Source organism: Lichenostomus cassidix, chromosome 5 (assembly GCF_008360975.1).
Source record: "Lichenostomus cassidix isolate B80296 chromosome 5, HeHo_3.0, whole genome shotgun sequence".
Classification (NCBI taxonomy): Eukaryota; Metazoa; Chordata; class Aves; order Passeriformes; family Meliphagidae; genus Lichenostomus; species Lichenostomus cassidix.
This window is the reverse complement of record NC_139486.1, coordinates 48,498,354-48,511,738: the sequence shown is the minus strand read 5'-3', so window position 1 is coordinate 48,511,738 and position 13,385 is coordinate 48,498,354. Positions and strand designations below refer to the sequence as shown.

General features: G+C 41.7%; 1 protein-coding gene across 5 annotated transcripts in view; it reads left to right on the top strand.

The window, feature by feature from the left end:
* The window catches only part of KCNC1 (potassium voltage-gated channel subfamily C member 1), a 125,395-nt gene that overhangs the window by 95,934 nt on the left and 16,076 nt on the right, over positions 1–13,385 (top strand). The window contains exons 3-4 of one of the 5 annotated variants that reach the window (XM_085062948.1): positions 7,569–7,757; positions 9,753–11,706. The exons of 1 other annotated variant lie outside the window; for it this stretch is intronic. In XM_085062948.1, coding sequence (XP_084919074.1) covers positions 7,569–7,757; positions 9,753–9,889 — 326 coding nt within the window. In that variant the 3' untranslated portion in view covers positions 9,890–11,706. Of the gene's footprint in view, positions 1–7,568; positions 7,758–9,752; positions 11,707–13,385 lie in introns of those variants that run through there. 3 more of the 5 variants (XM_085062949.1, XM_085062947.1, XM_085062951.1) reach the window with 3 other exon arrangements.

Below are 13,385 nucleotides of genomic sequence, written 5' to 3'. Positions count from 1 at the left end.
TTGCTAACAGGAGTGGAATTTGACCTAAAGAGACTCAGGAGAGTTGGGAATTTAACTGTAAGTATTTCTTTTCCATGCAACATCTCAGAGAGAAATCATTGAATAATACAATCCTTTAGGTTGGAAAAGATCTTTAAGATCATCAAGTCCAAACTCTAACCCTGCACTGCAAGCCCACCACTAAACCATGTCCCAAAGTGCCACATCTACACAACTTTTAAATACCCCTGGGGCTGATGACTCAACCACATCCCTGCACAGCCTGTTTTAATGTTGGACAACGCTTTTGGTGAAGAAATGTTTCCTGATACCCACTCTAAACCTCTCCTGGCACAACTTGAGGCTATTTCCTTCTGTCCTATGGCTTGTTACTTGAGAGAAGAGACCAACGCCCACCTGGCTACAACATCCTTTCAGGTACTTGTAGAGAGTGATAAGCCTCCTTTTCTGCAGGCTAAACAAACTCCACTCCCTCAGCCACTCTTCACAGGACTTGTGCTACAGATCCTTCCCCAGCTCCTTTGCCCTTCTTCGGACTTGCTCCAGGCCCACAATGTTTTCCTTGTAGTGAGGTGTCCAGAACTGGACCCAGCAGCACTCAAGGTGTGGCCTCACAGTGCCAAGTACAGGGGGACAATCACTGCCCTGGTCCTGCTGGCCACACTATTGCTGATCCAGGCCAGGATGCACCTTGGCCTTCTTGGCCGCCTGGGCACAGCTGGCTCATGTTCAGCTGCTGTCACCAGCATCCCCAGGTTCTTTTCCACTGTGCAGCTTCCCAGCCACTCTGCCCCAGCCTGTAGCACTGTCTGGGGTTGTTGTGACCAAAGGACCCAGCATTTTGTCTTGTTCAACCTCACACCATTGGCCTCAGTCCGTTGATCCAGCCTGTCCAGATCCCTCTGCAGAGCCTTCTGTCCTCTAGCAGGCCAACACTCCCACCCAACCTGGTGTGTCTGCAAACTGACTGAGGGAGCCCTTGATCCCCTTGTCCAGATCACTGATAAAGATTTTGAACAGGACTGGGCCCAGCACTGAGCCCTGGGGGACACCACTGGTACCAGCTGCCAGCTGGATGGAACCCACTCACCTCCACTCACTGGGCTCAGCCATCCTGACAGTTTTTTACCTAGTGAACAGTGCACTAGTACAAGCTATAAGCACACAATTTCTCTAGGAGAATACTGTGAAAAACCTTTCCCTCATCCACTAAGTGGGTTACCCTTTTATAGAAGGAGATCAGGTTGGTCAAGCAGGACTTGTGTTTCCTAAACCCATGCTGGCTGGGCCTGGTCTCCTGGTTGTCCTTCACATGCCATATGATGGCACTCAGGACAATCTGCTCTGTGACCTTTCCAGGCACCAAGGTCAGGCTGACAGGCCTGTAGCTCCCCAGATCCTCCTTCTGGCCACTCTTGGAACTCAGTGTCACATTTGCCAACCTCCCCAGAGTGCCAGGACTGCTGATAAATGATGGAAAGTGGCTCAGTGAGCAATTCCATGAGCTCCCTCAAATACCCTCAGAGGGATCCCAGCTAGCCCAAAGAAGCAAAGAAGACATTACATAGCTCAGTCTTTTTCTCATCCCCTGTCACTGTATTTCCCCCCCCCACATCCAATCAAGGATGGAGATTCTCCTTAGCCCTTCACATGTTGCTAATGTATTTATAGAAAGATTTTTATTGTCCTTTATGGCAGCAGCCAGATTGACTTCTAGTTGGCCTTTCACCCTTCAAATTTTCTCCCTGCATGGCCTCATGACATCCCTGTAGTGCTTCTGAGCTGCCTGAGCAATCTTCCAAAAGTCATAAACTCACCTTTTTTTTTCCCCCTGAGCTCCAGCCAAAGCTCCCTGTTCAGCCAGGCTGGTCTTCTTGCACCAGCTAATCTTTCAGCACACAGGGACAGCCTGTTCCTGGGCCTTTAGGATTTCCTTATTGAAAAATGTCCAGCCTTCCTGACTTCTTTGCCCTTTAGGATTGCCTTCCAAGGAACTCTGTCAACCAGGCTCCTAACATCTGCCTCTACACATTCAGTGTCGCAGTTCTTCTGACTCCCCCCTTCCTTACTCTCTGAGAATTAAAAGCTCTGTCATTTCATGTTCCCTTGTGCCCAAGACAGCCTGCAACCCTTACATCACCTCCAAGTCTTTCTCTGTTCCCAAACAACAGGTCCAGTGAGGTATCTTCCTTAGTTGACTGACTAGGGAAGTGAAACCTAGGGATATAGAGCCAATTAATATTTTCAGATGACAAGCAGCTCTTAACTCCTCCACAAATCAAAGTAAATATCTTTGAATACTTGGGTTCCTACTCTTAACTTCATCATAAACCTTTGCTTAACTTCATCATAAACCTTTGCTTAGCACAAGAAGTATCAGGCAAAAGCGATGCTGCAAAACCAGGATGCCAAAAGGAATGTAAAATCCTTGCCTTTTTTTTTTTTTTAAGATAAAGACAGCTGGGAAAATCTGTCCTCCAGCAGCCTCACGGCAGCTCTACTTCCCACTTCCAGATAATAGGCTTGTAGCTAAGAAAAGCTAGAGCACAGCAATTCTCCACCCTCACCTCAGCCGTGCCACCCCTGTTCCTGTATCTTTCTGTCACGAGCCCAAGAGCCAGGGAAACCCTTCATCCAAAGAAGAGTTTCCCGTTGCCAGCAGAGTATGACACAGCTAATGTTTGCCACAGTAACAACCATTTTACATAACCAGGAGAGTGTGACAAGACTGAAATACAGAACAGTAATTAGCTCATGGAACACATACCAATACTTTCTTCAGGGAGCCAGCTGGATTAAAGGTCTCTGCTGTCTCCCTAAGGACCTTATGGCGATCCTTCTTCATAAAACACTTCAGGCAGATACTGTGCATGTTACGGTTAGTGACAGGTTTAAAAGAAAAATGACCCTCAAGCTCTGAAAAAGAACCAAAGGACACTCAATTGATCAGGGGTGGGACTACCCACAGACAGTAATAATGGCAGCGCTGGGTTTGAGACCAGGATTGTTAGAGAACAGTTGAGATCTAAAGAAGTGGTAGGTTAATTTTCAGGGGTACATGGGGTGGGGGTGTGGAATGTAACTTTACCCAGACAAGATTTCCCCATCAGCAAGATCTTCATCTTTCAAACAACTTACTTTCTTAGATGTGGCCCTGTTTTGCACTCAGTTGCTCCTGCCGCCTTGCTGCCTGTCAAACCCTTCCCTTGTAACAGTCTGCAAAGCCCTGAAGTCACCCAGTGGCTACTTAGGAAAGTTGTAGGTAGTCAAGATGTATTCTTATCTCTTTCAATCTTTAAACAAGGGTAGGAAGTAGATAGTCTCTGTTCTTCTGGAGGAGATTATCAGTCACCTTATGTGACCATAAAAACAGCACTATGTCTCTTAATTGCTGTTTCTGATCTAGAGCTGTGAAAACCCCATCTTCTTTAGCACAGTGTGGAAGAATCTGTCACAGTCCATGTATTCAGATATTGACTCAAGGGTAACTATGCATGGGTAGCATGCTATGAATTTTGGAGTTTCTCTCAGCCCTGTTTCCATCAAAGGGATCCTGTAAACACTGAAAATGGTCCACTTGGAGAGTACCATTAATCTCATTCAGTCTTTGGAGTGAGTGATCACTGCACAGCTCTGTAGACACATGGTCTACAGAGGTGGGGTCAGGGGGCACAGCTACAATCCCGAGAGGAAGCAGTGGGAATTTCCACTATCCCTGGCATACACATGACTTCTGAAGATATCCACAGTAAGAAGGGTAGACCAGGACCTTGTTTCTTAGTAGAAGAATGGCAGTATTTGCTGAAGCAAAGAGGACTGCGGTTAGTTTCCCTGTGCAGGAACCATTTCAGCACAAGTGCCATATTTCAAGGCATAGACTGAAGTCAATAAATGTATCATACAATCATGTCCACTCATACTCTGAACATAAGATGCAGTTCAAATAGTTGGAGAGCCAGTGTCAGACTCTTGCTAATAATGAAAGGCAGCAGCACTGGTAAAGCCACTGTAACAATTTGCAACCATTTGCTGTGACAAAAGAGATGAGCCACGGAGCAGCAGGTACATGGGCAGCTCTACTGTGCTTCTCCACAATAAGCAGAGTGCACTGATGCAAAATCCAGCAGTTCTCCTAAGCTGGGATATTTTTCAGAATCCCTCCCCCCCTTTTGAAATCCAGCATTTGCTTGGAAACACACCAAGCGTTTAAATATACTTTTCTGCAAATTAAGAGGGATGAGAGAGGAAAAAAAAGTAAGCAGAAAACACACAAATGAGGTAGTTGTGAAACAAACTATTCACCTGGGAAATATGCTGAATACTTTCTTTAGCTTCTCAGCCAGATGTCTGCAGGGGAATGTTTTGAGCTGGTGCAGTTAGCTAGGTATTCACAGATAGGACAATTAGGGTGATAAGGTGCCAAGCTGAGAGTCAGAAGATTTTGTTGTAAATAACCTCTCACATAGCAGTAGACAAGTCACCTCACTGCATGGTAGTTTTACCCATCTGTAAAACAGAGATGATAATGACTTCTCTTCATGGAACAGAACCTAAAGAACAAAAAATGCTTTACAAACCTAATTCAGATTCTGACAGCAGGTATGGAAAGACTCATGTGAATTTGGTAGGGTAGAATCAACCCCTATAAGTTTTAAGCGCCTAGAAATAGTTGTCATTAGTATAACTAAATCATAGTCACCAGACAGCAATGCTTGCATAGTTTTTCTCTATCTGGAGTTCTCTCAAACACAAGGTCAATCTTGGAAAAAGCAAACATGCCAATGGAAACTTGAGATATCAACCTGAAATAATGTAATTTCTTTCTATCTTTAGTCCTTATTCTTAAAATTGTTCAGCATGTCAATCTGCTAGTTAAAACAATGGGAACTTCTAAGTGTGGACTGATGGCATCAGTGATGTTTTCTTCATTCCCATAATAGACTAATCACATACCTCCAGAGAATTAGGTGCTGTAGCCAGTGGTTTGGAACACAACTACTCTGCTTAGCACTTACTTATATATACCAGCAATAGATGCAGTGTTCTGTGCTGGCAGTTTCTCTGCTTCCTAAATATTCACCCAAATTGTCATTGTGAATTAGCATTGCTATCCAGAATATGGTCCCTAAGGCATGGCCCATGACTGTAATGTTCAAGGGACATTAATAGGATAGTTCAGTAATTTGCCCACATCTCCAGCTACTCTGTTCTCTTCCTGTTGAATGGAAATCAAATAACAAGGTTGTGGATTTTTAACAAGCACAGAGGAAAAATCATCAGCGCTAAGGGACCCTGAAGGGGCTGTAAGAGCAAGTTCCAGCTCAAGCTACTAGAGATTTATAATGCAATTTAAGATATTAATTCTAAGAACGTCAATTTTGTTGCCATTCAAGCACAACAGAGCCTGCAAACTGCTTCCAAAAGAACCAATGGCTGTTTCCAGTGAGCAGCCTGACCCACAATCACTCTGCTCAGTTGTATTTTGAGCTCCTGAAATGGACCAATTCACCCTCCACCGCCACCAATTTCATTTGCAAACCTGGGCTCAGGAGCAGCAGTGGGTGTCTCAGAGATTTCAATCCAGAACTCTGCTGACTCAGCTGCCTCCCTCATTTCAGGATTAGAGCCATCAGCTTGTAGCAGTAGAGGCTTATGAAGCAGCCCAGTTCTTTGCTCATCCCCAGGAGGACTGCAGCCCTCCCCAAACACAGTTAAATGATTTTTAAATACATGGCTCAGTACCTGCAGTGTCATGGTTTCTATGGTAGCCAAGCCAGGTTTTTGTGCAGAGTGGTATTAAATAGCAGTGATTATTATGAACAGAAAGGAACTGCAACTCAGTGGAACTTAAAACTTTAGAATGCTATTGAAATTAGTGTACACAAGTATTAAAATGCCCCTATAGCTTTTGCCACATTTTAAAATGTGTTGAGAGACCTAATTATTTCACTGTTCACAGAACAAAACAAAGCATTACTACATCCCTCTCAGGGGAAATAATTGGCTGATGCTGCACAGAGAAAAATGGAGGCAGAGGTGAGATGTGCAGAAAAGACTGTTTATGTTGTGACAAACCAGTGACATCTAAATAGAAGAAAATTAAAGGCCTAGAATGCAATTACTGGTACATGATAGATGCATAGCCTATGTCATATACATGTATGTGTGTGTGTGTGTGTGTGTGTGTGTGCGCAAAGTAACAAACTTGAAAACATCTTTCCCTTCTACTCATCTGTTGTCCATCAGAAGATCAAAATCATACCTCCAAACCCTACCTAATGTATATTCTTTTTCCTTTGGGGCTTGTTTTATTAGTTGGCTTCAAAATAATTGCAAAACAAATGAAAATACTATATAGCATTTAGAACAAGCTAGTACATGAATGTAGAAGAGGCACTGAAATTAAGTCTATCCATTGAGTTTCTTTCCTTAAAGACTTGCAGGATCACCCATTGCCTTACAATGTCTAGGTAATAAGCATTGTGCAACCGAGGTGTAGGATGCTGCCAGTACAACTCAAATAATGTATCTCAAACAACAGCATTTGTGGAGCTTCAGAAAGAACATTTTGACTGTTTTTCCCTCTCTTCAACCAAAATACTCATATCGAGCTGTGCCATATTTCGAGTATATTCTCAATACACTAATTTGCACTTTAAAACCCTTAAACAAATCCTACACTGAATAGCACTTTAAATTGTTTTATAAATGTAAACCAGTCACACAGAGAAAACATACAATTCTCAGTCTATCCTCATGGGAATTTGTGGAGCAAATTGAGCAAATCTGACAACATATTTTCACTATTTACAGCCAAGAGTAAATTTTACTCTATCTAGTTTCCAAATTCATGGCCTGCTGTAGTGTTATGTGTATGTAGTGTCCTGTGCTGGCATTGCAAATACTGTATGTGTTTCAGAGGAGAGCATCAGAAAATGGATTGGGATTTTTTTAAATCCACGTTCTGCTGTCGTATTTCCATACGTAACATACTCTGTGTGTCTAAAACGTGTACAGCCATTCTGCATGACTGATACTGGAAATGCTATAAAACCATCTGGGTAAATTTTGGGGAGGGGAAGAGCAGGAATTTCCCCCTCAGTAATACCACACACAGGTGTAAACCAGCACAAACAGAATATACTCAAATACTAAACCACAACTCTCAGTCCACTGCCTCTCCAGAGCTCCGAGCGACAGTAGGCTCCATGACAAACAGGTCATCCATGCACCATCCGATGTCATGCGAAAACATACTCTGATTTCTAACCGCAGTCTTCTGCTCACAGGACTAGGAACCACTGCACGCCCCTTTCTGAAAGGGCCCCTCAGTGCGGACGTACAGGTGGCTGCTGTCACACCTAACGGGATCACCTTTTGTTTCTCCTCCCACTTAACAGCCTTTATTTTATTTTGGTGCAGTGCACATGAACGCAGTGTCTAGGACAGATGTGCTACCTTTTAGAGTGTCGCTATAGAAGTCTTTAGCTGTGAACCCTTAATTTGCAGCTGGAAGTCTAATAAACAGTGCATAGTGTTTCAATAGCCTTCTGCTTATATGTTTGAAGATTCGAAACTGAATGGTGAGGTGGCCAAGGCGGCGCTGGCAAACGAAGACTGTCCCCACATAGACCAGGCTATTACGCCTGATGAGGGCCTGCCCTTTACCCGCTCTGGCACTCGGGAGAGATATGGACCCTGCTTCCTCTTATCAACCGGGGAATATCCCTGCCCGCCTGATGGAGGAATAAGAAAGGGTATGTAGCTGGGGCCCTGTAACCATGTAGTTAGCAACCGGTTTAAATAACTAAGAGAAAGTCAGCTTAGCTGTAGCACGCGATAGTGCGCTTGCTGTAGCGATGCACGTTTGGGCTGGAAACCACCACCTGATGTCTGCATTTGGAGTTTCTAACCTATTTCTTTCAGAAAGAAAAGCCTGAGGAGCTGTAACTACCCCATGCAGCTATGCTAGGCAGTTGAGTCTTCCACCCCAGCTCGTGCAGGAAGCTTTAGTGGAGGACACTTTACTATGTTCTTAAATTAGCCTATCCCCTAAGGAGAGACCAATTAATGTATCATAGCAATGAAGGTTTGCCACTTGGAAAGCTCACAGAGCTTACCAGACTCTGAGGAGCACAGACTTGGAGGTGGCAGACAGAAAAGATAAAACAAAAAAGCAAACGTCTTCAAGAAATATGAAATGATTATTCAGTGACCTTAACAAAGCACTAAAACAAAATACTTGGATATTCATAGCTGGTTAGTTCAACAGAGAAAGAAAAGCATGAACATCTGTTGGCACAGGTGTCTTAAAACTGGAAAATAATCCACCTAAAATCCTTTCATAAATAAATCATTATTAGTTTTTCCATCTTCTGACAGGTACAAATCTCTCAGAAGTAACTGCGTTTTAATTTGCTAATGGTCAGAATAATGTATTTAGCAACAGAAGTAAAATCACATTTAAAAAGCCTTCCCTTCTTAAAATATACTGTTTTGTTTAAATGATTTAATGTGAGGAAACCATACAAACCCAAAACTAGAGTTACATCTATATGCATCAAAGTTGATAAGGAATGGTAAAATTGGAAAAGAACTCACTGTCTTCAAATCAGTGTTTACCACTGATGTACTGTATATAGTATATGATAGAGTCAATATTTTAAAACTGCAAAGATTGTATGATGTAACCATACACTGAGTATGGAGTATAGAATTCCCATGTGCCATTGTATGATGGGCAATAGTTATAGTAAATGCCAGTTATAGATAGTGTATGTATTTATAAGTCTAAAGCTTATCATCAACAAAGATATAGTAGGACCACAAGACTTTCATATGAAAGTATATCCTCTAAAATTTACCTTTGTAGCAAAGCATTTTACTTGATTCTGTATTGGATAAGCATTGGCCGTGTTCATTCAGCCTGGGCGAGTTCAGGTGGTTCCAGTGGATCAGGGGAACACTCCAAATGGCACATCCTTTGGGATGGGGAATGTATGGTTTTCACGATGCACTGCAACCGCCTCTCGTTCCTGAATGAAACAGAGGCTGGTTGGCTAAAGAGTAATATACGTCAGCATATTGTTGGCCTGTTTGAAACACGTTGAGAGCATCTTAATTGTTGTTCCAACAGAATTTCATCCATAGTTTGTGCAACTCTCTGTACACTTGCTGAGCTGTTTACGTGCATGCCTGAAAAAGAAGGGGGGGAGGGAGGGAGGGGAAACTGAATGCATGCGATTTTGATTTCTTTCTTTTTCTTTTTCTCTTTTTTTTTTAATGCTGAGAACGAAGGAGTAGTATCTCTATAGCAACATATTAAATTCTGTATATTTTGCTCCCTTTTCCCCCTCCTGCCCACAAAGATAGCAGATACCTTAATTTTGCCTGAGGTCACAATGCATGAAGTGGAAGGGAGAGGTATGTGTGAGTGTATGACAGAGGCATAGAAAATCCCTATCCCTCCCACTGACTCTTTTTTTTTTTAGGGTACAACCATGTTGCTGCCTGTAGGATCAATTACATAGCCTGACCATCTTGAGAAATGATGATTTTTATTTTTTTTTTAATGCATACATTTTAAACTTTTTCTATATTTCAACGGCCTTCTGAGTCATGTTGCAAGCGATACTACTCTCGGCATGTCCATGCATGCAGATGCTATTGAACTGGCTACAATGTTGACCTCATTCTTAGTCCATTCTGTCATTGATCCAATGCTGTACTTTGCATTTTTCTTTTAAATGAAGGTTACGAAATGTCACGGAGCCTTAACAGCATAGCTGGCATAAGTGGAAAAGCGATAGGATTATCCTCAGTGTCTGCGCCCTACAGCTCTCCTAGTCCAGTGAGACGTTCTTGGTCTCCCATCCCATCTATTTTGTAGCATGGATCAGTAGCAGAGAATGGTCTAAAAAGCTTTACTTTCAATTAGCCTATGCGATGTTGCATATAGTCCAGGTGACTAAGTCTGAAGATGCAATGTCTCACAGTAGCACCTGCTGGAAACGGTGTTACTTCTGATGCTTAGGTGACAACACTCCTAAATAGCACTCAGATGACAATAGGCAGGCATTGGCGTAGTACTGGTGGGCCATACGTGCTGCATGGTATCAGTACATAGGATGAAGGGTAGATGCACCAGATAGCTTCCTTCCTGGTGCATCCTGCTAGCATATGCTTATTTTGGCTAATGGTGGATCTACTGGCTCTGTATGGAATGGGTTAGGCGTTTAGTCGATGCTGAAACATGCCAACGATGGAAGATTTTGCTTTTCTCAGGATATTTTTGAGCCATAGGAACCCTGCAGGAGTTTGAGCAAACAAGCACAGTAGGATGAAACTTTGCATGGGCACCTATTTTAAGCTGAAAGCAATACTCAGACACACTGTAGAGAGGTCTCAGTCTGGCTGACTGCATGGGAAAAAAATCCTGTTGAAGAAGAATATGGCTGCCTCTGCATGTAGCTATTTCACCTTTTCCTCCTTCCTTTAACACTAAGATGCCGAGCTTGATGTGAAAAGCGCAGGGAAGAAGCTCAAGTACTGATTGTATTCTTTACATGCAGATCTTTGCAAAGAAAGTCCAGTCATTGCTAAATATATGCCAACAGAGGCAGTCAGAGTGACCTGACAAGGCAAGATGGAGATGAACATTGATGGCTAATAAACATCTCTGTGGAACTGTGCAGGCATAGAAGACCTTCTCATTTGGACAAAGTTAACTCGCTCCATGCAGGTTTTATGGATGATTCTTCGTGGTTCTGGAGTTGTACTAGAGATGCAGGCTTTTTCTACGGCCAAAATGTAACAAAACTGTAGAAGATCTTTTTTTTTTTTAATCTATTTTTTTTTCCATAGCATGACTTGCATGAAGAAAAAAATGAAAAGAAAAAAAAAACAACAAACAAAAAACAAAACAACACACACACACAAGAAACACTGCAAATGTATGATTAAGGAGAAAAAAGGAAAAAAAAAAAACAAAGTTATATATTTTCTTTCAAAGCTCTTTACTTTTACATACATTGTTGTAGCCAAAATGTAAAACATTATAAAACTGTACATTTCTTTGCTATGGATCGCTTCTTTTTGTATACAAGATACAGAGTAATGGTTTTAAAAAGTGCAATCAGGCAGTCATCGGTCATATTGACCACGCCTTCACAGTTCATCACACCGACATGGAAATCAAGAACTTTTAATCCAACTAGAAGTGTATAAAAATAAGAAAAACTTTTTCCTGTCTGTTTTTGTTGGCATGCTTGTGACACATGGGACCTTCCTTCGGACCTGACAGTAACAGCTGGTTAATTTTCCAGCTCTGGTTATGTTGTATTTTATTGATGTATAGATCCAACGTAAAGACCCTTCATAAATTGTTCATATTAAGTAATCAGTATGAATTTTAAACAAAAGAGGTGTTATTTTAAAACTGGGACTTATAGTAAAAAATCAGGAAAATACTCAAGTATAAATGGTCTCAAAGTTTAAGAAACAAGACAACAGCATTGTATGCAATTTAGTACTGAGTAAAATGCATGCACAATGTTATGCAAAACAATTCTAGCATGAAAATAAATTTTGTATCATGGTTTCAGTGCCTGCTGTATAGTGTAAAGGGGAATCCTTTTCTGAAGCAATCAGGGGTTTCCAGAGACTTACTTCTAAAATCTTGAATAAATACAGTGTTCTCAACAGAAATGTAGGAGAAAAGCTTGGTATTGCTTTGGTTCTACAATGCTAATTTTGGTTAGTAGATAATAAATGAAGCCTGCAAACACTTGATACAACCAATGTCTAAAGAATTCACACCGTTAGTAATTTTACAAGGGAAGATTAAAAACCCCTATAATTATCTAGGTATCTTCCTTTTCCCTCCCCAACAATAATAAATGTTTGTCTTTTTAGCTGATTAAATGAATTCAGTTTTTCTTACTTCTTTGGGCCCCGTCCTTCACTTGTTCTTCACTGAGCCACACCAGTCCACCTGATAAGAAACTGAAAGAAATCCAGGTGTCCAAGTCGCACTTGATTTGCCACACACAACATGCACCAGTAAGAAGTGAGAGACACAATGGGATTAAGTTTCATTTTAGATGCTACAAATGACAACTATGGACTGTGTGCCAACAGCATTCCAGTTGCCTGAGCATTTTTGGTAAAGTAGTTCTATAAAGGAAGGATACACACCTTTATCCTCACGTGAGAAACTACAAAAGAGCTGGCAACCTTGTAGGCAAGCTACAGCATCTGCAACTGCTGATGGGAATGGAAATGTAAAGTAACAAGTATCCCCATAGTCTGAAGGAAGTAGAAAGATCAAATCCAAAAAAACCCCAGAAGAAACACTCATGGCTCTGGTAAGTGCTAAATAATAAACAAAAAACCCCCAACTGCAGCTGGACCTTGTCATCTCAAAACTCTACTCCAAAAGAAAAACAAGGAAGACCTCAAGCTGTGTTTTAGGAATAGAAGAAAGTCTAACCTGAATTTGTACATAATTAGAAAACTTCTTTGTAGTCCCTGATACAGTATTATGTACTTGATTTCTACTTTAGTTTCTCCCAAGAACTATTTTTCTCACAGTTTCTATGCTGTCATTCTCAGAAGATAAATTTCTTACCTCCAGAGGTAAGATCCAGATTCATCCAGGATTTGCTTAATGAGCAACTTTTCCTCTTATAATATATTAGGAATCCACAAATAGATTTATCTGCCCCATTTTTTATTTAACACTTACTCAAGAGCCCAGTGTTAATTCTCCATTACCATAAGGAATACCAACAATTCAGCCCTGTAAATCCCATGTAGGTCTTCACCTTCCACTGCACTTTGCATATATCTGAGCCTTAAAGAACAGGCTGGGTACAATTCTCATTCTGTGCTACTTTTTACATCCCCCACTCCCATTTTCATTTAGGTTCTCCTCTTTGCTCATTCTGGTTTGAGGTAACAGTGTCTTTTGGGTGCCTTCTATAAACCCTTCAGAAACAGAACCATACTTCCCATCCACTGCCCTTCAGAAGATGGTCTATCTTAAGACCTGTTTGACCCCAGAATTCCCCTTGCACAAGAGTGGCAGAGCTGACAACACAGGTAAAGAGGGAAACAAGAGAAGTGGAAAATCTCAGCTGTTGCACTGAATCCAAAGAGAAATTTACCACATCATCCCAGCTGCCTTGCAGTTAAGGAGCTTTTGCTGGAGTATTATGATTAAAACATTAATTCCTTCAAGCCTGCCCCCTTCTCCCTACAGGAGGTACATATCTTTATTAAAGCATTAAAACTATACATGTGGGTAGATTCTGATTTCAGGCTTTCAGTAATGCCACCAGCTACTTCTGAGTCCACACCACTGTAAGAGCAGAAGCAGTTCAGTT